This window comes from Salmo salar, chromosome 14 (assembly GCF_965601325.2).
Source record: "Salmo salar chromosome 14, fSalSal1, whole genome shotgun sequence".
Taxonomy (NCBI): domain Eukaryota; kingdom Metazoa; phylum Chordata; class Actinopteri; order Salmoniformes; family Salmonidae; genus Salmo; species Salmo salar.
The window spans coordinates 25,498,660-25,525,437 of record NC_138304.1 but is presented as its reverse complement, the minus strand read 5'-3'; the positions used below and the strand labels follow the sequence as shown (position 1 = coordinate 25,525,437).

The window sequence follows — 26,778 nt, the reverse complement described above, 5'->3', positions numbered from 1 at the left end:
AAGCGACAAAGCGTCGATACTTAGGTTAGCTTAAGAGTTAGGCTAGCCGACAGCTTTGAGATATCATAAAACTCACTAAACCTCAGTCTCTCAATAAGTGGCCTAGTGCTCATTGACAACTTCTCTTTTAAAGCTCAACTAGGGTCGGTTGCTAATGTTAAAAAAATGCAAATAAAATTGTAGATTTTTGAAGTTGTGCATGTTTGTGCCTGTTTATGTGTGGATACAATTTACGTCTTGGGTAGACCTTGATGTTTCCTATATACACACACACACACACACACACACACACACACAAGTTTTTTAGTCTAAGTAAGCTCAGAATGAATGTAGTGTCACAAGTCCACAACTGCATGTAACGTCCTGGTCTGTGTCTATACGTGTGTGTGTGTATTTACTAGAGCTGGGCGATATGGACAAAAATCCATATTTCGATAAAATGGCCTGAATAGGTGTGATAATGATAAATAGAACAATACGTTTATAACAACATGCACAACCGTTTTTATTTCATTATCCTTTAAACTACTAATTTGATGGTTGTAGCCATCAATTGTCCCAATAAAGGTCCAATGTGCCATTTTTATCTCAATATCAAATAATTGTTGGGTAACAATTAAGTACCTGTCTAGGAGTGGTCTGAGTGGGGAAGGGAAAACTAAAAACTAACTTATTAGCAGAGAGGTTTGGAACTCTTTCTTACTGTTCTATTAACTAATTTACCGCTTGGTGATGCAGACCAAAAAACTCCATCCCACCAAAACAGGCTGAAATTTCAGGCGGTCTTTTCAAACAGCTCTTACACTAGAAAGGGCATTAAAATCATGTTCACAATTTCACAGTAGTATTCCAACCTCATAGTGTGGAAATACAGTGCATTTGGAAAGTATTCAGACCCCTTGACTTTTTTCCACATTGTTATGTTATAGCCTCATTCTAAAATGGGTACTCTTTTTTTAACTCATTAAATCGACACACAATACCAGATAATGACAAAGCGAAAACAGGTTTTTATAAGTTAACAAATGTATTACAAATTTAAAACAGAAATACCTTATTTACAATAGTATTCAGACCATTTGCTATGAGACTCGAAACTGAGCTCAGGTGCATCCTGTTTCCATTAATCATCCTTGAGATGTTTCTACAACATGATTGGAGTCCACCTGTGGTAAATTCAATTGATTGGACATCATTTGGAAAGGCACACACCTAATTATATAAAGGTCATACAGTTGACAAGCCGTGAGGTGGAAGGAATTGTCCGTAGAACTCCGAGACAGGATTGTGACGAGGCACAGATCTGGGGATGGGTACCAAAATATTTCTGCAGCATTGAAGGTCCCCAAGAACACAGTGGCCTCCATCATTCTTAAATGGAAGACGTATGGAACCACCAAGACACTATCTAAAACTGGCCGCCCGGCCAAACTGAGCAATCCGGGGAGAAGGGCCTTGGTCAGGAAGGTGACCAAGAACCCGATGGTCACTCTGACAGAGCTCCAGAGTTCCTCTGTGGACTTTATGGTAAGGTGGCCAGACGGAAGCCACTCCTCAGTAAAAGGCACATGACAGCACGCTTTGAGTTTGCCAAAAGGCACCCAAAGGCTCTCAGACCATGATAAACAAGATTCTCTGGTCTGATGAAACCAACATTGAACTCTTTGTCCTGAATGCCAAGCATCACATCTGGAGGAAACCTGGAGCATGGTGGTGGCAGCATCATGCTGTGGGGATGTTTTTCAGCGACAGGGACTGGGAGACTAGTCAGGATTGATGGAAAGATGAACGGAGCAAAGTACGAGAGATCCTTGATGAAAACCTGCTCCAGAGTGCTCAGGACCTCAGACTGGGGCGAAGGTTCACTTTCCAACAGGAAAACGACCCTAAGCTTCGGGACAAGTCTCTAAATGTCCTTGAGTGGCCCACCCAGCGCCCAGACTTGAACCCAACCGAACATCTCTAGAAAGACCTGAAAATAGCTGTGCAGCGACGCTCTCCATCCAACCTGACAGAGCTTGAGAGGATCTGCAGAGAAGAATGGGAAAAACTTCCCAAATACAGGTGTACCAAGTTTGTAGTGTCATACCCAAGAAGACTCGAGGCTGTAATCACAAAGTACTGAGTAAAGGGTCTGAATACTTATGTAAATGTGATATTTTCATTTTTTTTTGTGTACATTTGCAAACATTTCTAAAAAACTGTTTTTGCTTTGTCATTATGGGGTATTTTGTGTAGATTAATGAGGGGGGAAAAACGATTTAATCAATTTTATAATAAGGCTGTAACATAACAAAATGTGGTAATATACAAGGGGTCTGAATACTGCCGAAGGCACTATATATATAAAACACAGGAAATCACCTTTTTGGCTGCACTGCACAATCACCCATATTAGCAAACTTATTCCACTTCAAACTTGACATTTCTCTAGTATAGGCTACTTATCATAATCAACGATATCAGAAAAATGCTAACAATAAGTGATTGATATGGTCGGTGTCGATATTTTTTGGTTTATCGTCCCAGCTCTAGTATGTACGTACGTACGTGTGTGTGTGTGTGTGTGTGTGTGTGTGTGTGTGTGTGTGTATCTCCACATTAGCGTGTGTGTGTGTGGCTGATTTCCTTTTGCAGGGAAGCGTGCTTGCAGCTGCTGCGGCCCCTCTCTTATTGGGCAGGATTTACAGTGGCTCTGGCTCCCTGAAGTATTTACGAGCTCCCAACAGACCAGCTCCCACAGCCCAGCCAAGAGCCCAGGACCTGAGTCCACAGCCCAATACCAGCACCCCAAGACCAAAGCCCAGACCATAACCCAGAGCCAGACCTACACCCCAGAACCAAAGCCTAAGACCAGAGCCCATATTTACAGTGTCTCAGAGTAGGAGTGCTGATCTAGGATCAGGGGCCACATCTATAGTATCAGAGTAGAAGTGCCCATCTAGGATCAGGGGCCGTATCTATAGTGTCAGAGTAGGAGTGCTGATCTAGGATCAGGGGCCGCATCTATAGTATAGTATCAGAGTAGAAGTGCTGATCTAGGATCAGGGGCCGCATCTATAGTATCAGAGTAGAAGTGCCCATCTAGGATCAGGGGCCGTATCTATAGTATATTGTCAGAGTAGGAGTTCTGATCTAGGATCAAGTCCCCCCCCGTCCACGTAAACTTATTACGATCTAGAAGGTAAAAGCGATCCTATATCACTACTCTGAGATGCTGTGTGAATCCTGGCCCAGGGCTGCAGTCCAGGCCCTGGTAGGGTGCTGACAGCTTCCACAGCCTCTTCCTATTGCAGCCCAGACATCATACACACATGCCACACTGGGGACGCAACATAATGCTACAAAGGGGTTCATGATTCGCACCAGTATTTGATGATTATTGAGATAAGCAATTTATTAAAAAAAAAAATGCCTATGGTGTTCTATCAGCTCTAAACAGCCTAATCCCAAGATGTATTTCATGGTGGGCAGCACATCTACAAGTATTTTACATCAATGTGTCATTTTATCCATCTGGCCAGGTATACATGTAGGATTTAGGCTACACCTTTGGCAATTGAACAAACATTAATTCTGCTTGAAATCTTTTAAGACTTAGGGTGGTGAGGGAATAAGACCTTAACTAGAAGGCTTAGGAACAGCCAAATGCAAGCAAGCACACACACACACACCTCAACGCTAAAGCCTCTTGAAAAACACATCTAAATGGATGTTGGAAAAAGAGAGAGAACAAGTGAAAGAAAAGAAAAAGGGCCACAGCATGCGCTCAGCTGGAACAGGGGGTCTGCCGTGGAAAAACAGCAGAACGCAGCCAAAGCAGGAGCAAATCCCTGTATAGCTGGAGTAATTGGCAAGTCTCATGACAGTCAAGGCTGGGGAGTGCTGTGTTTTTATTAGCAATCCCACACAAATGAAGGGTCAGAGCTGAGCAAGTTTGCATTGTTCCTTCCAACAATCCTCCACTCCCACGCCTTACCTTGTGTGCTCGCTCGCACGCACGCATGCACACACACACACACACACACGCGTGTACACACACACTCGCGCGCACACACGCGCGCACACACACACACACACACACACACACACACACACACACACACAAAAAAACCTGGTGGCTTGATAAGGATTGGGAGAAAAATAGCAAGCTAGCAGTCAGAACAGGAGTAGCTATAAAATATGTATCCCTGAATTGCTAAACCGGAGAGGTGTTAGTTGTTGTGCTTCCCAGTTCCAGGTCGCATTATTTAAAAATGATCTGAAAGGTCATTCATCGTGTGAAAAGTACTTCAACACAGCAATTACAAGATTTGAATGAAAATCCTACAAGGCATCCAATACCATCCCATTAGAGTAAATACATCGCCTGGTAGATAATGAGCAGTATCAGAGCCATACGCGATATAGCCTATGGAGTCTACATTATGCCTCTGAGCAATGCATTTGAGTAATAACCAATGTTAACCATTGGTTGTGCTGCTCAAGTAATACTCACTTTCTCATGATGGACTTCCTGATGACCAGACCTTCGTCCAGGTCGGCCTCGTTGGCCATAAAGAGGAGCCTCTTCCCTGTTCCGTCCACCCCAACAAAGTCCCTCTGCTCCCCTGGGAGAAGGAAGACACCAGATGAACAATCACACAGCAATGGCTAAGATCTCACCACACGGCTAACAAGCTTGCTATCTGCCCGGCTTGTACACTAACATCTAGGCCTATGGATGTTCACTGGGTTTAATAAGACAGATTTAAAAATATATATTTTTTAAAGAGTTTGATTGTAGAATATTACAAGCAAATGAACAGTTAACCGAGGAATAGCCTTATTTGGAAATGCAACTTCAAAAGTCTCAATGTGATCCATAAAACTACTGCCAGATTATATGACGAGGTAGTGCGGTGTATCACTTTTTTGTGCAGACCTGGTGTAATACTGGCAGTTGTGTAATTTTGTGAATCTTGTGTACCCGTTTTTTTCTTGCCCTTCTGTCCGGGGACAGTCTCCGTGAACTCGTGGGCTTTGCTCATCAGCATTGAGAGGGTGGCATTGTGAGCCCGGAACAGGTCAACCACCTCGTGGAGAGCAGCGTCCGTTATCAGGTCACAGCTCACCACCAAGATGTCCGTCTGGAGGGAGACATGGAGGAGGACCACAGAGATTCATAAGCATCGTGCCTTGACTTTTTTTTTTTACGCACAAAACAATTTAGGCAACAGGGATCTTGATCCAGGAGGAGATTAAATGTCTCTGCTGTAACCAAGAAGCTTGGATGGCTAGCAAGTTAGCAAATCAAATGCATAGCCGGAGCGCTGAGCCGGATATCATTTATTTATAATATATTTGTACAAAATTACGGTATTGAAAATCATACCGCCGGTATTTTGAAATATTCCGTTTATACAGTATACCGGGGTATCGCCCAAGCCTAAACAACACTAATGTTAAGACAGTTAGTGGCTTGAGAAGAGGAGGATGGGTTTTCACTCAAGATAGTCAGGCCCCACTAAACGGTTGTATTGGATCACAGATACAACAGAGAACTCAGAACACATAGCAGTTCATGACTTGGATAGGAGAATATCACAGCTGGCACTAGTCAAAAGGGCATACAAGTTACAATTAATTTATCTCTAAAAGGAAAGAAAGACAGTGATGACCTAGGACAATATCCGCTTCAACTTTTTCTACAGCATGCCCAGGACCCTTTCAAATCAGAGTCCGTGACATTATTCTGCCTAATAGGAGGAACACCCTTCAAATGAAATTGAAAATACATTTAGCTGTCCCTAGCCAATGCTCAACAAGTTATCACGCACTCCAGCCTTCAAATACACTTTATTCCGTCCAGCTTTACGTTATGCTCAAAACACCCGAGCTTCTTCGCAGCTGTGACATTCATCTCAAACGACGTGCATATATGCATGAACATATGAGCGATGCTCGATGCTCAAAAAAGTCCTTAGTGCATGAAAAGTTTGGCCATGTTTTTCTTAACGACAGTCACAATAAAAATGGGTTCATAAGAGGGGTGGGCAAAGTGGAGAGAGAGCGGTGGAGGGAGAGAGAGGTGGAGAGAGAGGAGAGTGGAGAGAGATGGAGGGAGGAAGGGAGAGTGGAGAGAGAGAGAGCGAGAGAGAGAAGGAGCGTTAAAGGAGCGTGAACCACCTTGATAAACATTGTGCTCTCCTAACTCCCAGGCAGCCTAGCGTAGTGTAGCAAGGGGCACAGGGGAATCCAGCGATTAATCCTGCGCTGCATTTGCCATTGTTTCTGTTTGAGATGTCTGGTTCCCATCTGCTCTGGCCATCTTGGGCCTGTGGATAAATAAACAGGGAAGGCAAGTGAGGAGTGAGGCCTGTTAAAGCATGCCTGGCTCTATAAAGGCTGCATGCCTCATTGGGGAGGCCTGGGGAGAGGCCCTGCTGTGACGTTCTGCACACGGGGCACGCAGCTCAGCAGTCAGGCTCTGTGAGGTTCTGCTCTGCTCCACAGTCCACAGCACACATGGTCAACAGATAACAACCAAGCCAGAGCCAGGGGCCCCAATTCCACTGTCTGTCTCTGTGCTACTGGAGAGAGACTACCGGAGCATCTTCTCCTATTGTTAATCCCAACACTATGGTTTTCAGACCGGTTTTAGTTGTTAGAACAGACATGTGTGGGGGTGAGGGTTTGCTTTCAACATATATTGTCAAGAAAGACTTTGAAGCTCTGTAAGACTTTTCACAGTAAATCGTGACGAAGTAACATTTGCTGGAAATATATCCCGTTGAGTGTCTCTTTGAGGCACAAGTTACATGACCACGACATAAATAGAAATAGGCTACACTTATTATATTCAGGTCAGGTCACATAACTACATACGCATCTAATACATCTGGCTGTACAATGTTGTATACTGTCGCAGCTGGGATAAACCCCATTAGGTGAAGTCACAATGTCAGAGTAAACTGATTTGCTAGACAGCTCCTAACGGTTAAACACACAGCACTCATTTCTATTTCTGAGTCCCAAGTTAACCAACCACCAAAAATGGCAAAAAGCCCTTTGTTACTGCCGGTCAATAGGGAGCGGTCTGTCTGTCGCCCCACACGCTGTCCCGTCGGGCGGTAGGTTGGTGGGTCGGAGGCGGACTGAGGGTTGTCAGACAGTCAGTAGGCAACTCTGTGGCTGTCCCAAATGGCACCCTATTCCCTATATAGTGCACTACTTTTGACCTGAGCCCTGTGGGCCCTAGTCAACAGTAGTGCGCAAGACAGTGAGTAGGGTGCCATTTGGGACGTAAAATGTGACACTGGAATGGTGTCAGCTGGAGGATTATCTGACAGGGTTTGTGGCCTTTCAGCAGGCCTGATCTCTGGTGGTTAGGTCAGGGCCACCCACACTGCCTGCCTCCCCTGCCTGGTTCTGCCTGGTTGCCCCAAGGCCCTGTTCCCCCTCCCAGGCTCCCTCCCCTCTCAGCCAGGTGAGACCACCCTGCACGCAGCACTGTAGAGAGGAGAGAGGGTGTGCTCTCTCTATCTATCTGACAGGAGTGCCTGCCCGCTCGATTCCTGCTGTCTCTACACAGTCCATAGACGGACACACATGGCACGCACAAACACACACATTGAGCATATACACGGAGCACGCACACACAACACGCACGCACGCTCATTGAGCGGACTAATCAATCAGCCAGACACCTCTGGTTTCATAAGGCTAAGTCTCTGCTGAGCACTCTCAACTTGGCATTTACAGTTGAGACGTTCCAGTGACAACTGATCTCGATTTAACAGTTTGGGTTATGTGTGCATGAATAATAATGCGGAGGGATGCCTTTTTCAATATGCATTTTGTCCCATATTTAAGGCTAATAATATCCCACAATAGTTACAATTGCATTACAATACAATTACTTTCTAATCATTCTTACTCATACCTCATCACCAACAGTTGCCCAAAAATGAAATATCAGAAAAATATTGACTGGTTCAAACTTGTTTTAGCCTTATTCAAGAGTAGTCTCTTTTATTGTATGCACTTATGACAGAGGGGGGAGCTCTACCAAAAGCTCTGTGTGTGTGTGTGTGTGGTGTGTGCATGCGCATGGGAGGGAATAGCAAGAACTCCTGACCTCCCGCTCTCATTCAACCATGTCTCCTGTGTCCCCACTCACATGAGAAGCCTGCTCTGTGTCATACATACTGCCCAAATCACAGACGTCAATGTGGCTTAATGCTTAAATCACTACACTGAACACAAAGTCCTTGTACACTAATCTTTTTCTCAATATGTGACTTTAGGCAAATGGAATTTACATTATTTAGTCAGATACACCCATCATTCCCCAGGTGCAGTGTGTTCGTGTTGATGGGATGGTCTGGGAGGGGAGAGACAACAGAGTGATTCCTATGCGGGGATTTGGAGCCCCATTGCCGGGTTTCCTCTCTCATCACCTCAGGGTCGGTTTGTGTGCTGGGGGACTGTGCAATTCAATGCCTTTAATCTACGTGACTGTGCTGGATTAGGTATAAAAAGCATGTGGAGGCACTGGGAGGGAAGGAGGGAGAGAGCATGCTGGAGCCAGTCCCCTTCTCTCCCTGGAGGCCAGCTGAGCCCGCTTGGTTCTGTTTGCCCCCAGACAGTCAATGGATATGTCTGTGTTTTTGTAATGTGGCTTTACTGTAAGTTTAATGCAAACAGAGTCTGAATAGGGGCTCATAAGTCTGAACTTGTCTTAATACTTTATACAGTTACAATACAACATCTCTGGTTTACTTACTCCTTACTAGAATAAATCAATGTGTATAAAACCATAACGAAAATCATTGAATATGATCTAATTTGGACAACAACAAAAAAATACAAAATATAGAAAGATAGGCCATCCAGTCAACAGTCAATATCCCTCCCCTCTGTACCCCAGCGATCCCAGACCCATCAACATGTCTCCTTGTCCTGGCTCCAGAATGCTACAGACCAGGGTGGGTTTCAGTGATCCTCTCCGTGCGTTGGACAGCACCGAGCTGCTTCTGACATCATCTGTTTGAAGAGCAGCAAGGGGAGGGGGAGAGAGGGGAACGGCTGTAGGGAAGGAGTGGGGGAGGCAGGTTTGCAGCAGGTGAAATGAGGCCCTTCGCTTAGCCGGGGCCAGGAACGCACGGGTCAGTGGTCACCCAGCGGCACACAGGATCTCCTGCTTTAATAGCCTCGCTGACCTCAGTCTTTCCATACCGTGTCCAGGTGAAACATGGGGCGCCTGTCTTCTATAGGCTCGTTCTGGGGCTAGTAGTACCCTCACTCCCTCACTGGCTGAACCACCTTCACCAGCTACAGCCCTACCCACACTGACACACTCTGAGAACATTTGTCCAGGCATTTTCTCCCATTTTCTCATTCTTTCAAATGATCAGCCATTATCAGCTGACTGTGCCCCCCAAATACCAAAGCAATTAATCATTGATTCCACCTTATCAACAAGGTGCTCTACTATGAGACCATGTTGTCTTGGACATACAGTACACTCATGTGGTCTGCACTGATAGGCCTGTACAGTATATTGATAGATATCACAATCAAAATGACATTAAACACATTCAAATCTCCAGTTTACAATAAGGATGATACATTAAACAGTATTTAGTGCTGAAAGTCAAATCTCAACCTGAAATCAGTTTATTCAACTCCACATTATTTTTTGGGCAAATCTCCCATTGACTTCATTGGATGATTTACGTCAACTTCCTAGTAATACACCCATAAGTCAAGGTTAGGATTTAACCCCCAGGAGCTCCCACGTTAGATCTAGCCAACGCATGGGCAGAGAGAGCAGCCAATCTTATCCTCCTTATGGGCCCTTGTCAAAAGGATCGCACTATGTAGGGAATAGGGTGCATTTGAGATGCACTTTATGAGATCAACTGTCTGAGTCTGTGACCCACCTTGATTTTCTGTTGAATGTGTCTGAGGGCGTCTGCGGTGCCCATGTCAGCATCCTCCTGGATACACACTATGTCTAACTTCATCTTCACATCCAGCTTCGTCTTGGGGTCTGTGCTGATCATCTTCTGCACCTCTTTGGTTGTGATCACAATTACCTCTATTGAGGACCAACAAAGATGTTTAGGAATACTAAACCCAGTCACTCATATGGGACAAATGGCAGAATGTATTACTTACTTGCTGAATAAAAGCATTAAAAAAATCATTCAAAACACTAAAAATGTAATACTTGCTTCTTTACACATCGAAAAAATTGTACGGGTTGTCTTGACTGCAGAAATTTTCCTTCTAAAGTAGTTTGCTTACTGTTGCTGTATTTAGCCTTGTAAAAGCTAATTGCAGGGCTTTGCTAGTTGGCTGCTAACAGTAAATACTGCCACACATAAAGTTACTATAGGGACTGGGAGGGCTCTGACTAGACTACGTCTTTCAGGTGGGATAGTATGCATTTTCGTGCTACATATCCAAATCAACTACAGTGCCTTCAGAAAGTATTCACACCCCTTGACTTTTTCCACATTTTGTTGTGTTACAGCCTGAATTTAAAATGTATTAAAATAAAAACATTTGTCACTGACTTACACACAATACCCCATCTCTAAGAAAAAAAAATCTATTAAAAAAGAAAAGCTGAAATGTCTTGAGTCAATAAGTATTCAACCCATTTGTAATGGCAAGCATAAATAAGTTCAGGAGCAAAAATGTGCTTAACAATTCACAAACAGTTAGAGTTTAATGGTTGTGATAGAAGACTGATGGATCAACAACATTGTAGTTATTCCAGAATAGTAACCTAATTGACAGAGTGAAAAGAAGGAAGCCTGTACAGAATAGAAATGTCCCCAAATATGCATTGTGATTGAAACAAGGCACTAAAGTAATACAGCAAAAAGTGTTATGTTTCAGGCTAATCCAATACAACACATTACGGAGTAACCCGCTCCATATTTCCAAGTATAGTGGTGGCTGCTTCATGTTATGGTTATGCTTGTAATTGTTAAGGACTGGGGAGTTTTTCAGGAAAAAAAAGAAGAAGAAAAGGAATAGAGCTAAGCACAGGCAAAATCCTAGAGGAAAACCTGGATCAATCTGCTTTCCGCCAGACACTGGAAGACAAATTCACCTTTCAGCATGACAATAACCTAAAACACAAGGCCAAATCTACACTTGAGGTGATTACCAAGACAGTGAATGTTCCTGAGTGGCCGAGTTACAGATTTTTCTTAAATCTAAATGACATGAAAATGACATGAAAAGTAATTTGACAGAGCTTGAAGAATTTCTTAAAGAACAGAGGGTAAATGTTGCACCTTCCAGGTGTGGTATGCTCTTAGAGACTTAACGAGAAAGACTCTGTAGTCGCTGCTGAAATGGTGCTTCTACAAAGTATTGACTCAGGGGTGTGAATACTTACAGTTAAGGCCGGAAGTTTACATACACCTTAGCCAAATACATTTAAACTCAGTGTTTCACAATTCCTGACATGTAATGCTAGTAAACATTCCATGTCTTAGGTCAGTTAGGATCACCACTTTATTTTAAGAATGAAATGTCAGAGCAATATTAGAGAGAATGATTTATTTCAGCTTTTATTTCTTTCATCACATTCCCAGTGGGTCAGAAGTTTACATACACTCAATTAGTAGTTGGTAGCATTGCCTTTAAATTGTTTAACTTGGGTCAAGTTGAGTGAATTTTAGCCCATTCCTCCTGACAGAGCTGGTGTAACTGAATCAGGTTTGTAGGCCTCCTTGCTCACACATGCTTTTTCAGTTCTGCCCACAAATTTGAGATGGGATTGAGGTCAGGGCGTTGTGATGGCCACTCCAAAACCTGTTGTTCTTAAGCCATTTTGCCACAACTTTGGAAGTATGCTTAGGGTTATTGTCCATTTGGAAGACCCATTTGCGACCAAGATTTAACTTCTTGACTGATGTCTTGAGATGTTGTTTTCAATATATCCACATCATTTTCCATCCTCATGATGCCATCTATTTTGTGAAGTGCACCAGTCCCTCCCGCAGCAAAGCACCCCCACAACATGATGCTGCCACCCCCGTGCTTCACGGTTGGGATGGTGTTCTTCGGCTTGCAAGCGTCCCTGTTTTTCAACCAAACATAACGATGGTCATTATGGCCAAACAGTTCTATTTTTGTTTCATCAGACCAGAGGACATTTCTCCAAAAAGTAAGATCTTTGTCCCCATGTGCAGTTGCAAACCGTAGTCTGGCTTTTTTTAATGGCAGTTTTGGAGCACTGGCTTCTTCCTTGCTGAGTGGCCTTTCAGGTTATGTCGATATAAGACTCGTTTTCCTGTGGATATAGATTCTTTTGTACCTGTTTCCTCCAGCATCTTCACAAGGTTCTTTGCTGTTGTTCTGGGATTGATTTGCACTTTTGGCACCAAAGTAGGTTCATCTCTAGGAGACAGAACGCGTCTCTTTCCTGAGCGGTATGACGGCTGTGTGGTCCCATGGTGTTTATACTTGCGTACTGTTGTTTGTACAGATGAACGTGGTACCTTCAGGCATTTGGAAATTGCTCCCAATGATGAACCAGACTTGTGGAGGTCTACAATTTTCTTTCTGAGGTCTTGGCTGATTTCTTTGGATTTTCCCATGACGTCAAGCAAAGAGGCACTGAGTTTGAAAGTAGACCTTGAAATACATCCACAGGACACACCTCCAATTGACTCAAATTATGTAAATTAGTCTATCAGAAGCTTCAAAAGCCATGACATAATTTTCTGGAATTTTCCAAGCTGTTTAAAGGCACAGTCAACTTAGTGTATGTAAACTTCTGACCCACTGGAATTGTGATACAGTGAATTGTAAGTGAAATAATCTGTCTGTAAACAATTGTTGGAAAAATGACTTGTGTCATGTACAAAGTAGATGTCATAACCGACTTGCCAAAACTATAGTTTGTTAACAAGAAATTTGTGGAGTGGTTGAAAAACGAATTTTAATGACTCCAACCTAAGTGTATGTAAACTTCTGACTTCAACTGTATGTAAATTAGATATTTCTGTATTTCATTTTCAATACATGAAAATGTTTTTTACAGTCATCATTGGGTATTGTGTGTAGATTGGTGAGAAAACAAAGGTTGTAACACAACAAAATGTGGAATAAGTCAATGGGTATGAATACTTTTTGAAGGCACTGTAAATCCAAATCACCAACCCTTTTTTAATGTGTCCCATCTCCAACCGTAAATATAATATAAACTCCTGTATAACCTGCAACACTACCCATGTAGTTTATTTGCTAATGTTTCCCTGCAAAAACAAATGTTACATTGGCACTGTGATGTCGCCTGTCCTGTTTCCAGACATGTTATGGAAGCGGGCCATATAACTGATGACTTGCAGTGTATTGGTATAGAAAATATTTGGGATAAACGTAGAGGTGACCATATTGAAAGAAATAGGTGTATTAGCAGCCCAAAGCCCAATGTTTTTCCAATGCGTTACTATAAAAAGTTTTTCATTTTTTAATGCATTATTGTCATGTGCACCTGTCAGTCATTACCCTTAACGAGCCCACAGTAAAGAAGCACACCTTCAGAGGAGATGCTAATGACACTGACGAAGGTTTAGGCCGAAACATTTGTATATCTACCTACCCCTGAATGAAATAAACACTAAAAATAAACTTTGAGTGTGGACCAGCTACACAATTTTAGAATAGTATGTTAACCTTCACTACAGTATCTCCATTTGAAAACTCCATATCACCTATTTCTATGCACTAATTAGTGAAACTGGACTTATTAACAATAAGCAGTTAGCTTTTTTTATGATAAAATTCCACTAATGTGTATGATAAAACATTGCTTTAGGGGAAATTCCATGGTTAAGGAAGAGTCAGATTTTTTACTTAAAATGTATTCCAAACAAAGTTTAACAAACCATACAATTCTATGCACAAGGCCTACTTTTGACAATTTACACTGAACATTTTACTAAACACATTTACTGAAAGAATTATGCAGATGTAAAATCTCCCTCAGTTTTTATGTGAACACATTTCCCAAAAACTCTTAAATATCTGCTCCAAATTAAGATGTCTGCAGAAAGAATGGTGTCAGCTATGGCATGACACATTGAGTTTGAAAACTATTTTGGTTATTGAATTATATCAAGTAAGAGAATTGTGGTAAAGGAATTTCATCGTAGTTCCCTGATCTATACTACACAGAAATACATAATTATGGATATGAATGTCATTATCTTCATGGTGATGTATCCTAAATAGGTACACAAAAGGTAGAAATATGCAATATTATCCTTTGCATATTTGGGTATTATTTGCACAGGAGAGCTCAGTACAGTAGAGTACAACCCAGTGTGCTCTACTGTGTACTGTACTCTACTTGATATCAATAAAAACACTAACTGATAGGTCTACCTTTACTTGTTACTTCTATGAAATGTCATTATCCTCCCTCCTCATGAGGAAGACAAATTAGAAAATATCTGAAAGATGTGGGGTTTTGGTAATGGAATTTCAAAGCACAATGTTTCTTAAACATACAGAAGGCAGAAAAAAAATGATCCTAAACTAAACATAAAAGTGTTCATATCAGTTGGCAGGGGTCTTTACTTCAACATTATTGTTTTCATGTATTTCAAATACCTTCTAAGACTTTTTATGGTAGATGTTTTCTATCTATTTTCCATCTTTTGACAAGAAATCAAAGCCTTTGCTTATTCCAAATTTTTAGGATGGAAAATGGTTGAAAACGTACATATAATTTCATTTCTCAAAAATATAGACTCTTAGCTTTCATCTGACACCCAATTTGACATGCTCCTGTGAACTTCACGTTGGTGCTCATTGCTCCTTTTACATGGAAATGACCATAGGCTACTGCAACACTAAGGATAATGAGGAACTCAACAAGAAATCATTTTAAAAAATCCCCCAAAATCCACTCACTCCTAACCAGACACACCACACCTTCCAGAAGACTGACACTCCAGTGGAGGGCCCTCATGTGCACTTGAAGCAAAGAGGTGGCCAAGAACAGCTTTCCCAGACCACAGTGGTGGCTATTACAACTAGGCCGAGAGGAGTCCTATATCAAGCCCTGGGCCACATGATTAGAGGAGAAAATAGTGCTCTCTATAACAATCTTAGTCATTTATCCCCCAATAATTACCTCTGACTTATCATTACCCAAATGCAGCCTGACTGTCTGAGCTACATAGAGGCCTGGCAGCAAACTGACTCCACTGCCGGGACCTATAAACACTGTAAATAGGTCTACCCATGCATTCACTTTGTCTTAACTGCAAGTTTCTTAGCTAGACTCATGTATTCCAAAAAACATGTTAGCTAGGCTATAAGCCAACTCATTAAATTCTGAAACAAATACTAAGAAACGCACATAGGAGTAGGAGGCCAAGGTGTTGTAAAGGTGGTATACATCCTTTTAGAAATAATGGCTCTGCCACTGACAGCACTAGAGCAGTACTTTTTATTCACAGTCCCTAAGTGGCCTTTATTGCGCCATTGGTTCATGCATCAACAAATATGGGAGGGATCATCAACTAGATTTAGCAGCAGGCCGATTTGTATTGAGCGGGTGGTCGGGGGGCCGGAACATAATTACAAATAATTTGTAGACTGCAAATTGACAGCAAGAAGCCCAGTTATAATATTGGACTAAAACAATCATTTCAAACCTTGCTCACATTTGTATACGATCACGTGTCTCTATTATGCGTTGGAATACTTGGGAAGAGATTTCCAAAATTAAAATCGTTTTTTTTCTTGCTCAGAAAACTTAGGGGGCCAAATAAAACCACCTGCGGGCCAAATTTGGCCCGGGCCGCCAGTTGGGGAACCCTGAAATATGGCGTTAGTGGGGATGTTATTGGGTCACACTGCATTCCCATGCTGGGCTGCTCTGTCATGTGGGATGAGGTGAAGTGGCACTGGCGGTGTTACCCATACAGTCTTAAATAACATGGAGAAGTGGTATCTGTTGCATTCAGGTCACACAGAAATGTGAATATCTTTTACATTGTTGAAGTATTTAGCTCCTTTGTGTTACCTTGAAAGTGTAATTGCAGCCTGTAAGAGGTAGTTTGAAGCGCACACACACACACACACACACACACACACACACACACACACACACACACACACACACACACACACACACACACACACACACACACACACACACACACACCTCTTATTCTGAAAACAGGAAGCATCTACCAGAGGGAGTCCACTTGGTAGTTGTAGTATCCAACACCATGATTCTGGGATTTTATTTGAACATGAAAAAAAGTAATACACCAAAGTGGGTTTGATTGGATCGAGCCATAAATGTAGAGAATATTACCTTCAAACCCCACTCTCTCCAGCATGTTGAGGGGGTACCAGATGAGGGGCTTGTTCCCTACAGGTAGCAGAGGTTTGGGGGTGTTGTAGGTCAGGTCCATCATACGAGAACCACCACCAGCAGCCATCAATACCACCTGCAGCTCCATCTTCTGTTATACATACACACACCAGCGGTCCAATTTATATGACCACATCAACATGATTGTGCTTGCTCTCTTGCTGACGTCATACAGTAAGTAAGTTTCTACATTATCCCAAAAACGTAACCCACACAAACATGTTCAGTTAGCTAACGCTAGCTACCTTAATAGCCAACAATTCAATCGCTAACAAACGTATTAAGTACTTGCAAGCAGTTTTACCAATTTTCAGGTTGACTCCCAGTAGTAGATAAAGCAAATCACATGACCTACCTATTGGAGAACGTCAACGGGTTTATTCAAAAGCAATATACTTGTTCCCAATATGACAGCGCTGTGCTGTCACTAGTGTTCGCTAACAAGCTAACCAATAGCTCGCTATCCTGAAATGTTCAACAGTCTCAACCGAGATCAAACATTTCGTGAGCTTATTATAATATGTACAGACCTTCACCATTACGTGGTAATAACTTTTTGTGAAACAATAAAATAGTATTAGAGACAATTCGATAAACTGACTAGCACCATGCTAACTTGTATTATGACACTTCCTACCGTTGATGAAATCGGTCCGGGAGAAAACTATATCTAAAAACTGATATTTTGGTTCCTACAGTCATTGGTCAGAATGAAACAATTCAGGATTTACACATCCAACAAAAACAACAAAATCCATATCATCACCATCATCATCAAAAAATCGGCCAGGGAGAAAACTAGACCTAAAATCATATATTTTGTTCATACAGTCATTGGTCAGAATTAAACATTTCAGGATTTAAACATTAAACAAAACCAACACTATCAGTATCATCATCAATACATTTGTTGTTTATTTTTTGTGAGAATTAAATAACTTTTGGCTTTTTCATGTTTGCTGTTCTGCATTTTATCCTTATCACATATTTTTTATTTAGCCTATCACCATGTTAATTTGCTATTTGGTTGACATGCTCACTTGAAAAAGTTGATGTTTAAAAATGCTTTCATGAAGTTTATTATAATGATTTTATCATAAAAAAAAATGAGGAAAGGAAAGCTGAAAATGTACTTTGTGTGTCTTTACAGGGAGATTCCTAAGGACTCACACCAGCAATTTCCAGGTTGGGCTGAGGCCCCCACCAGTGTAGATTACCAGCCACCCAGCTCCTCCAGACAGAGCCCAAACTCCAATTCTCAGACTTCCGACGTAACAGCAAATTTAACTCTGGGAATGTGGCGTGGCTTTGTTTTCTCTGGACTGGAGATGAGCTTCATTGGTAGCTGCCTGTAGTGGAAACATTGAAATAACAAGACAAGCTGTCGCAGTTCACTCTGAAGAGAGGGAAGGGAAAGAGGAAAACTGTGTAAATGTTCACTGACACAACTATGAGAATGCATTTTAAACTCCTTCTGGTCACCTTGACATAGTGCTGCTTAGTCACAAGAATGTTTACTGTGGTGAAGAACAGCAGTTAGACCACCAGGATAATCATGTGTTAATGACGGCAGCGAAGTTTGCCAACTGGCAGGGAGTGTAGTAGTTTACCTCCTCAATACAAGGGTACATAACTGGTCCACTGACACTTTGCCAATGAAATCCCACTTAATGATCACAAATAAAAATCAGTTGTACAGTACTCACATTTTTATAACCAACTAAACACACACATTTTATTTGTATTATATGGAAGGCAGAAATCATTAGTTCATCCTTTAAAAATGAATTTGAAATCACCACATGGTAGCCTATCACAAAGAAAAGGGAAGGTTAAAGGGATAGTCACCCAAATTAAAAAATGACGTATTGGTTTCCTTTACCTGTAAAAAGTTTATGGAGAAGATGTGACAGCAATACATTATTTTGTTTTTGTTTACCTGGCCACTATTTAAAATTGTAACTTTTGAGAATTTGTGGCACAAATCCAATGCAAGTCAATGGTACCTACATTATATTAGCATTTTCATGCTTAATGTCCAAATCATCTGACCTAAAGGATCGAAAAACTGATTGTGTAACTCAATTAAGTTATTTATAGATGATTTGCACATGAAGCGTGAAAATGCTTATATTAGTACCATTGACTTCCATTGGATTTGTCCCACAAATGCTAGGAAGTTGGCATTTGAAACAGTGGCCAGGTAAGCAAAACCAAAGCATGTATTCCTGTCATACCTTGTCCATAGACTGTCTACAGGGTATGGTACCCAATATTTAACTTTGTAATTTGGGTGAACTTTCACTTTAACCTTGTTTCATCCAAAACTTTCAAGTATGATTGAAAAAATAGAGACGAGCCATGCATAACATCCAAGTACAACATTTGTATTTGCCTGAATTTGAATGAGAATCTGGCCCTGATGATCCTGTCACTCACAATGGTTGATTCATGTAGAATATGGCAGCATGTACTAATCTGAGATGGAATAAAAGCCATGGACCAAAGATCTTCATTATTCAAATCTGGATCACATGCTTCTACTACAAATGGTTTCTTTATATTCTCCTGGTCCTCACCATCAACCCCTTTACAAGGTGTTTTCTACATGCAGATGGCATTACTCTTGTCATAAAAAGGGGTTCTGGCTAAAACTAAGGCTATCATAAAAGTCAACCCATAGCACTGACACTGTGAGATTATCCCCTTTCCTTTTTTACAACATTCGCATGACATTCCACATTTCTGGCCCCAAAACATGAAGAGGCAACTGTGAGGTCCAATTGCAATCTCATAATAATATAAGTAGCAGAAAATGTGCTCTTAGTAGTGTGGTACAAAGTACAGACCAAGGCAGTGTCTTAAAAGGGTAAACAAACTTTTATAAGAGGTATTATGAGACCATACTATTTTTTGGCTTTGCTATACCTCCGAAACAAATGTTAGTGCTTTGAAAATATCAGATGTATTTTTTATATTATTAATATCCAGTAGTAACCCTGGCCAGACGGCAATGATTCCTATACATTTAGGCTAATGATGTAATATCTAATTTCCAATTGTTAGATCTACTATGTTAGAATGTGCAACTTAAGAGGGAGTATTAAAACTAAAGTTGTGTTTTTACCGTTCAAGTTCAAACTCTGCACAGACTCAACACATGTTATTGTATTTTCAGAAAGAAAGAAAAAACCTAACCTCTAATACGATTTGTCATTCCTCTTTCTGTGGGTAATTTGATAGATGCGAAACCATGGAAATGCAGGTGCAAAACTTCATAACTTCATAACCCATTGCAAATCCACTGAGCCCTAGATCATGACAATCAAAGCTTGACCATTTTGGCAATCAAAGGCATTGATGTAAATAACTATTTTAGGGCCATAATAAGAATAAAGAGATAGAGCAAAAGCCCTGCCTGATCCATAAGGCTGCCGTGATTTCCTCAGATTTCCTATTCCTGGCTTTAGCAGCTCTTGTAAATCATTCTCAATTCCCTTAAACAAGCCAGTTGGATTAGGTTGGTTTAGATCATAAACATTCACCGGACAGACCACCCAAGGAGTTTGTCTCGGGCAACCTCCGCCTCCCTCTGAGTTGCAGTGCGGTTGAAGCACAACATGTTCAGTGTGGTTTGTGTTTGCGCCACTTCCAGGGCCAGCATTGGGTCCCCAGCTGCCATGGAAACAAAAACAGGCCCATTCACGGTCATCCACCGATGACATAGATAAACATTCTCTCTGAGCCTGTCTGTACGTCCACACATTTCAAATGTTATTCTCCTACAGGCAGCAGCAAAAGGACATGTGTCGTTCACAGGATTCCCTGAAATGATAGCATAGCACAAAGCGTGAGATTCTTGTTTGGACAAGCTGAACAGTATGAAAACACTCGTTTTATCTTCTGCCCGAAAGATTAAGGATTATGGGAGAAGTAGTGACAAGTGATATGTAGGTTAACTATATAACTATTTTACTCTTGAGAAAAGGAGGGTGTATTTCGGGGGTGCGCCAAATAAAAACCTGATTCACATTAAAAAAAAAAATATATATATATATATATATATATATATATTTTTTTTTTTTTTTTTTTTTTCCAACGGGGCTATACATTTGGGTGAGTTTTTTTTCTTGCCTCAGTACCCTTGTTTCACTGCCAAAAATACAATTAAACCATCTAGTGTTCAGTGAAATAACAACACAATTTCAAATACAGGTAGCCTAGTCAAATAATTAACATCCCAATCACATTAACCATTACTCTCTCACGGGAAACCTTTGCTCTTGAACAGACATTTAGAAACTAAACATGCAAATTGAAAAATAAGCCACGGGAGTTTTTTGAGCTAGAATAAAGACGACTTTCGAGTAGTAAGACATGTATAAAAGCAACAGATGCCATTAATAACAAGGGGCTAGAAGCATCTTATATGGTGAACTACTGAGTGGCTAGGACAAGCAAGCCCATACTATTGGGGAGGACTTAATTCTTCCTGCTGCCGTGGACATGGCTGGGACAATGCTGAGAAAAAAAGAAAAAAAAACGATACAGACAATGGCTTTATCAAACAGCACTGTTTCACGACACATCAGTGACATGGCAGGAGATGGTTTGAAACAATTACTGCTTCGCATACAAGCCAGTGAATTCTATGCATTACAGCTGGATGAGTTAACAGACGTGGGGGGCCTGGCACAGCTCCTGGTATATGTCCGTTACTCCACTTGAGTACACTTCAGCATCCACCGGGAGGCTCTTGCTGCCAAGGGAATGCCTGACAGCTTGAAATACGTTTTGGACACTACAGTGAAAATGGTTAACTTTGTTAAAGCAAGGCCCCTGAACTCTCGTGTATTTTCTGCATTATGCAATGATATGGGCAGCGACCATGTAACGCTTTTACAACATACAGAAGTGCGCTGGTTATCAAGGGGGAAAGTATTGACACGTTTTTTTAAATTGAGAGACGAGCTTAAAGTTCTCTTTACTGACCAAAATTTTCACTTGTCTTACCATTTGCATGATGACGAGTTTCTCACACATCTGATTTATCTGGGTGATGTTTTTTCTCGCCTGAATGATCTGAATCTAGAATTACAGGGACTCTCCGCAGCTATATTCAATGTGCGGTCTTTCCATCATTGTATGATTTTTTGTGTGCAAATTAACTCAAGCTTACGGACAATGTCAAATGTGATATAGCGAAGCACCTGAGTGAGCTGGGTGAGAAATTACGCAGGTACTTTCCCGAAACAGACGACAGAAACAACTGGATTCGTTATCCCTTTCATGCCCTGCCTCCAGTCCACCTACCGATATCTGAACAAGAGAGCCTCATCGAAATTGCAACAAGCGGTTCTGTGAAAATTGAATTATAACAGAAGTCACGGCCAGATTTCTGGATTGGGCTGCGCTCAAAGTTACTTGCCTTGGCAAATCACTCTGTTAAGACACTGATTGTCACGGGCGTCGTAGTGATTGGACCAAAATGCAGCGGGGATGTGAATGCTCATTTTCTTCTTTATTAAATAAATGAACACTGAACAAAAAGAACGACGAAAACAGTCCTGTCAGGCACACAGCTAAACAAGAAACAACTACCCACAAAACCCATAGAAAAACACCCCTACTAAATAGGACCTTCAATTAGAGGCAACGAGGAACAGCTGCCTCCAATTGAAGGTCAAAACAATAAACTAAACATAGAAATAGAATAACTAGAAAATAGAACATAGAAATACAAAACATAGAACACTACCCAAAAACCCTGACAACACAAAACAAACACACCCCTGCAACGTCCTGACCAAACTACAATAACAAATAACCCCTTATACTGGTCAGGACGTGACAGTTCCCCCCCCCCCAAAGGTGCAGACCCCGGATGCACCTAAACATAAAAAAACACAAAAATAAACCCAAACTAAAGGGAGGGAAGGGAGGGTGGCCACCGTCACCGACGGTTCTTGTGCTACACCCCCCCCCCCTCCCCAGTCCTCCACTACGGAGGTGCCTCTGGCTCTGGCCTTAGTCCCCAACCTAACCTGTCCACCCCCGCTGAAGGCTCAGGGCTAATGCGCGTCGCTGGAGACATAGGGTTGATGCGCATCGCTGGAGACCTCAGACCTGCGGGCGACTCTGGGAGCACTGGACTAGAGGGCGACTCTGGCTGCGCCGGTTCCGGACTGTAGGGCAACTCTGGCTGCGCCGGTTTCGGACTGTAGGCCGTCTCTCTCTGTTCCGGACTGTAGGCCGTCTCTCTCGGTTCCGGACTGTAGGCCGTCTCTCTCGGTTCCGGACTGTAGGCCGTCTCTCTCGGTTCCGGACTGTAGGCCGTCGCCGGAAGCACTGGACGGGGAACTGTCGCCGGAAGCTCTGGACGGGGTACTGTCGTCGGAAGCTCTGGACGGGGTACTGTCGTCGGAAGCTCTGGACGGGGTACTGTCACCAGATGCTCTGGACGGGGAGTGTGCACTGAAAGCCTGATTCGTGGGGCTGGCTTTGGAGACGCCAAACTATCTACACGCACCACAGGGCTAGTGCAAGGAGCAGGAGCAGGACGTACTGGACTGGGCTGACACACTGGAGGCCTGGTGCTTGGGGCTGGTACTGGAGGTACCAGACTGGGGACACGCACCCCAAGGCTAGTGCGAGGAGCGGGAACAGGACGTACTGGACTGGGCTGATGCACTGGAGGCCTGGTGCATGGTGCTGGCTTTGGAGACGCCAGACTAGGGACAAGCACCTTGAGGCTAGTACGAGGAGCAGGAACTGGATACACCGGGCCATGAACCAGCACTGGAGGTCTGGAGCGCACAGCCTGCACCACCCGTCCTGGCTGGGTAGTCACAGTAGCCCTACACGGGCGGATTGCTGGCACAGGGCGAACAGGGCTGTGCAGAGGCCTGATGGCTGCCGTGCGTAGAGCAGGCGCAGGGTAGCCTGGGCCCAGGAGACGCACCGGTGGCCAGATACGCTTCGCAGGCATACTCCTACCAGGCTGCACGCCCACTCTAGCACGGCACTTGCGAGGGGCTGGGATCGCTCGCACCGGACTGTGCGTGCGCATGGGCGAGATTGTGCGCACCTCCTAACTAGAAAATAGAACATAGAAATACAAAACATAGAACACTACCCAAAAACCCTGACAACACAAAACAAACACACCCCTGCAGCGTCCTGACCAAACTACAATAACAAATAACCCCTTATACTGGTCAGGACGTGACACTGATGTCCTTTGCAACCACGTACCTATGTGAGAGTGGATTCTCGGCCCTCACTAGCATGAAAACTAAATACATGCACAGACCTGGGGTGTGTGGAAAATTATTTAAGACTGAGACTCTCTCCAATACAGCCCAACATTGCAGAGTTATGTGCATCCTTTCAAGCACACCCTTCTCATTAACCTGTGGTGAGTTATTCACAATTTTTGATGAACAAATAAGGTTTTATATGTAAGATGGCTAAATAAAGAGCAAAATTATTGATTATTATTATATTATTATTTGTGCCCTGGTCCTCTAAGAGCTCTTAGTCACTTGTACAGTAAATGTACAGTAAATGTTTAGTAAATGTATCATATAGTGTGTGTGTGGCAGGCTTACAATGATGGCAAAAAACAACATTTGAGAGTGTGCTGACCCTGGTGCTAGAGGGGGTACGCAGCTGGGGGTTGAATGTTTCAAGGGGTACGGGGCTATAGAAAATGTGGGAACCACAGCTTTAGCTGGTCCTTTTAGCAGTTGATGTGTATCATATTTCTAGAGTTTGGTGATTATAATTACTGTAATCTCAATGATCTGCTTCATAAAACATTCCTCTTGGATACATTCTTTTCACATTTACATTTGTAAAGCACCTTTTACTCCAACACGAAAAGGTCCAAGACACGGGTTCCAGACACAGGAAATATCTAGACTGCGTGGTTTTGATGAGCCAAAGCAATAAACAGTGGGCAACTCCCTGTCGGAAGGGCCTGGCATGTCTGTGCGCAGTGCTATGCCTGGTGAGTGCATGTGTCAAGTCTTTGACTGTTTTACACATGTCTGGCACTGTTCATATTTCTAGTGCTTAATGATTCCCATAACTCTGGGCAGCTTGTAGTTTGGCTAGCTTGATATAAAACAGAGCAGAGAGAAGAAGAGATAGGAGTTTACTCTACCTTATGTAGCGCCTGGATTTACAGTAAAAGTCCCACCCAAACATGGATGAGGGTGAGCCGAGAAAGGGGAGGTATGTTGTGGGTTTTATAATTGTTTAAAAACATGAAGGTTGTTCCTTGGTCGTTCCAATAGAAATTCCCCTTCTCTGGCACCAATTGTGGTTTATAAAGCAAAATCTAAAGTATGTAACTAAAACATAAGCACATCATCACACTTTATAGTTTATCCTCTAGGGGTATGATTGTGTGTGCATCTGTGCTCTATGTGTAAGTGCGTGTGTGTTTATGAGTGCTAGCAAGCGGACATTCATCTGTGTGCGTGTCTGGTGCTGGACGTGTGGGTGACTGCCCTAACTCTGCTGGGGCCTGTTTTAGGGGGGAGCCCAGTGAGGCAAAGCCACAAGAGTGCAAACAGCACGCTGCCCTGCCTCTCTGATCTCTGTGTGTGTCTCCTCTCCTCTGTCTCTGTCCGCCCAGCAGGCCTCTGTCTGTCTGTGAGGTCCTTTAACCACCATTCTCTCCCCTCGGCCTCCCAACACTGCAGGCAGCCACAACTCCACTGGGTGTCCCCACGCACACACAGCCCCAGAGGCCAAGCCAGAGGCAACCTCCAAGGGGTAGAATCCACACGGACTCACTCATGACTGTTGCTGACTGTCCTCCTGTTGCACAGCATATGTTCCATTGCTCTTTTAAACCGAATGGCACCCTATTCCCTATTTAGTGCACTACTTTCGACCAGGGCCCATCGGGCTCTGATCAAAACATAGGGAATAAGGTGCCACTTGGGAGGTATCCTTAGAACAGACCAAACTTCCCATGGTGGGATCCCAGGCTGTGTCTGTATTAAACCCTGTGATGACATGATGGATGTTTTGTTTATGTCAGGCCTGGCTGGAGCCTCTCCTCTCAATAATCACATGGCATGTCACTGTTTGGATTGTCACATCTGGCTGGGGACATTTAGTTTTTTTGTTTACGTGACACAATCTCCCATTCCCCAAGCACCGCTGGTGTGCTGACTGACAGACAAGGCATTGGAGAGTGGGGTCCATATGGGCGTCCCAATTGGCACCCTATTCTCTATATAGTGCAGTACTTGGGCTGTGGTGAAAAGTAGTGCGCTATACAGTACATTTGGAAAGTATTCAGACCCCTTCCCTTTTCCACATTTTGTTACGGTATAGACTATTCTAAAATGTATTAAATTAATGTGTTTCCTCATCAATCTTCACACAATACCCCATGATGACAAAGCGAAGACAGGTTTTTATAAATTTTTGCACATTTATTAAAAATAAAAAACATGAATACCTTATTTACATAAGTATTCAGACCCTTTGCTATGATACTCGAAATTGAGCTCAGGTGCATCCTGTTTCTATCGTAGAGCTCTGGGGAAGGGTACCCAAAACATTCTACAGCATTGAAAGTCCCCAAGACCACAGTGGCCTCAATCATCCTTCAATGGTAGAAGTTTGGAACTACCAAGACTCTTCCTAAAGCTGGCCGACTGGCCAAACTGACCAATCGAAGGAGAAGGGCCTTGGTCAGGTAGGTGACCAAGAACCCGAGGGCCACTCTGACAGAGCTCCAGAATTCCTCTGTGGAGATGGGAGAACCTTCCAGAAGGACAACCATCTCTGCAGCACTCCACCAATTAAGTCTTGATGGTAGAGTTGCCAGACGGAAGCCACTCCTCAGTAAAAAGCACATGACAGCCCACTTGGAGTTTGCCAAAAGGCACCTAAAGGACTCTCAGACCATGAGAAACAAGATTCTCTGATCTGATGAAACCAAGATTGAACTTTTTGGCCTGAATTCCAAGCATCACATCTGGAGGAAACCTGGCACCATTCCTACGGTGAAGCATGGTGGTGGCAGCATAATGTTTTTCAGCGGCAGGGACTGCTGGAAGACTAGTCAGGATTGAGGGAAAGATGAACGGAGAAAAGTACAGAGAGATCCTTGATGAAAATCTGTTCCAGAGTGCTCAGGACCTCAGACTGGGGCGAAGGTTCATCTTCCAACAAGATAACGACCCTAAGCACACAGCCAAGACCACGCAGAACCCGATCAAACATCTCTGGAGACACCTGAAAATAGCTGTGCAGCAACGCTCCATCCAACCTGACAGAGCTTGAGAGGATCTGCAGAGAAGAGTGGGAGAAACTCTCCAAATACAGGTGTGAATGTTATATTT

General features: G+C 42.9%; 1 protein-coding gene across 3 annotated transcripts in view; it reads right to left on the bottom strand.

Annotated features, from left to right (window-relative positions):
• Window positions 1-17,060, bottom strand: part of LOC106569082 (translation initiation factor eIF2B subunit gamma) — a 48,826-nt gene extending 31,766 nt beyond the window's left edge. For 2 of the 3 annotated variants that reach the window (XR_014380323.1, XM_014140067.3), the window contains exons 1-5: window positions 16,764-17,039; window positions 16,349-16,499; window positions 9,927-10,084; window positions 4,970-5,129; window positions 4,499-4,610 (exon numbers count right to left, since the gene is read on the bottom strand). Coding sequence is in view for 2 of the 3 variants with exons in the window: in XM_014140067.3 (XP_013995542.2) it covers window positions 4,499-4,610; window positions 4,970-5,129; window positions 9,927-10,084; window positions 16,349-16,496 (578 nt within the window). In the remaining variant the exon portion in view is untranslated. The other variant, XM_082960856.1, reaches the window with a different exon arrangement.
• Window positions 17,061-26,778: the final 9,718 nt, after the last annotated feature.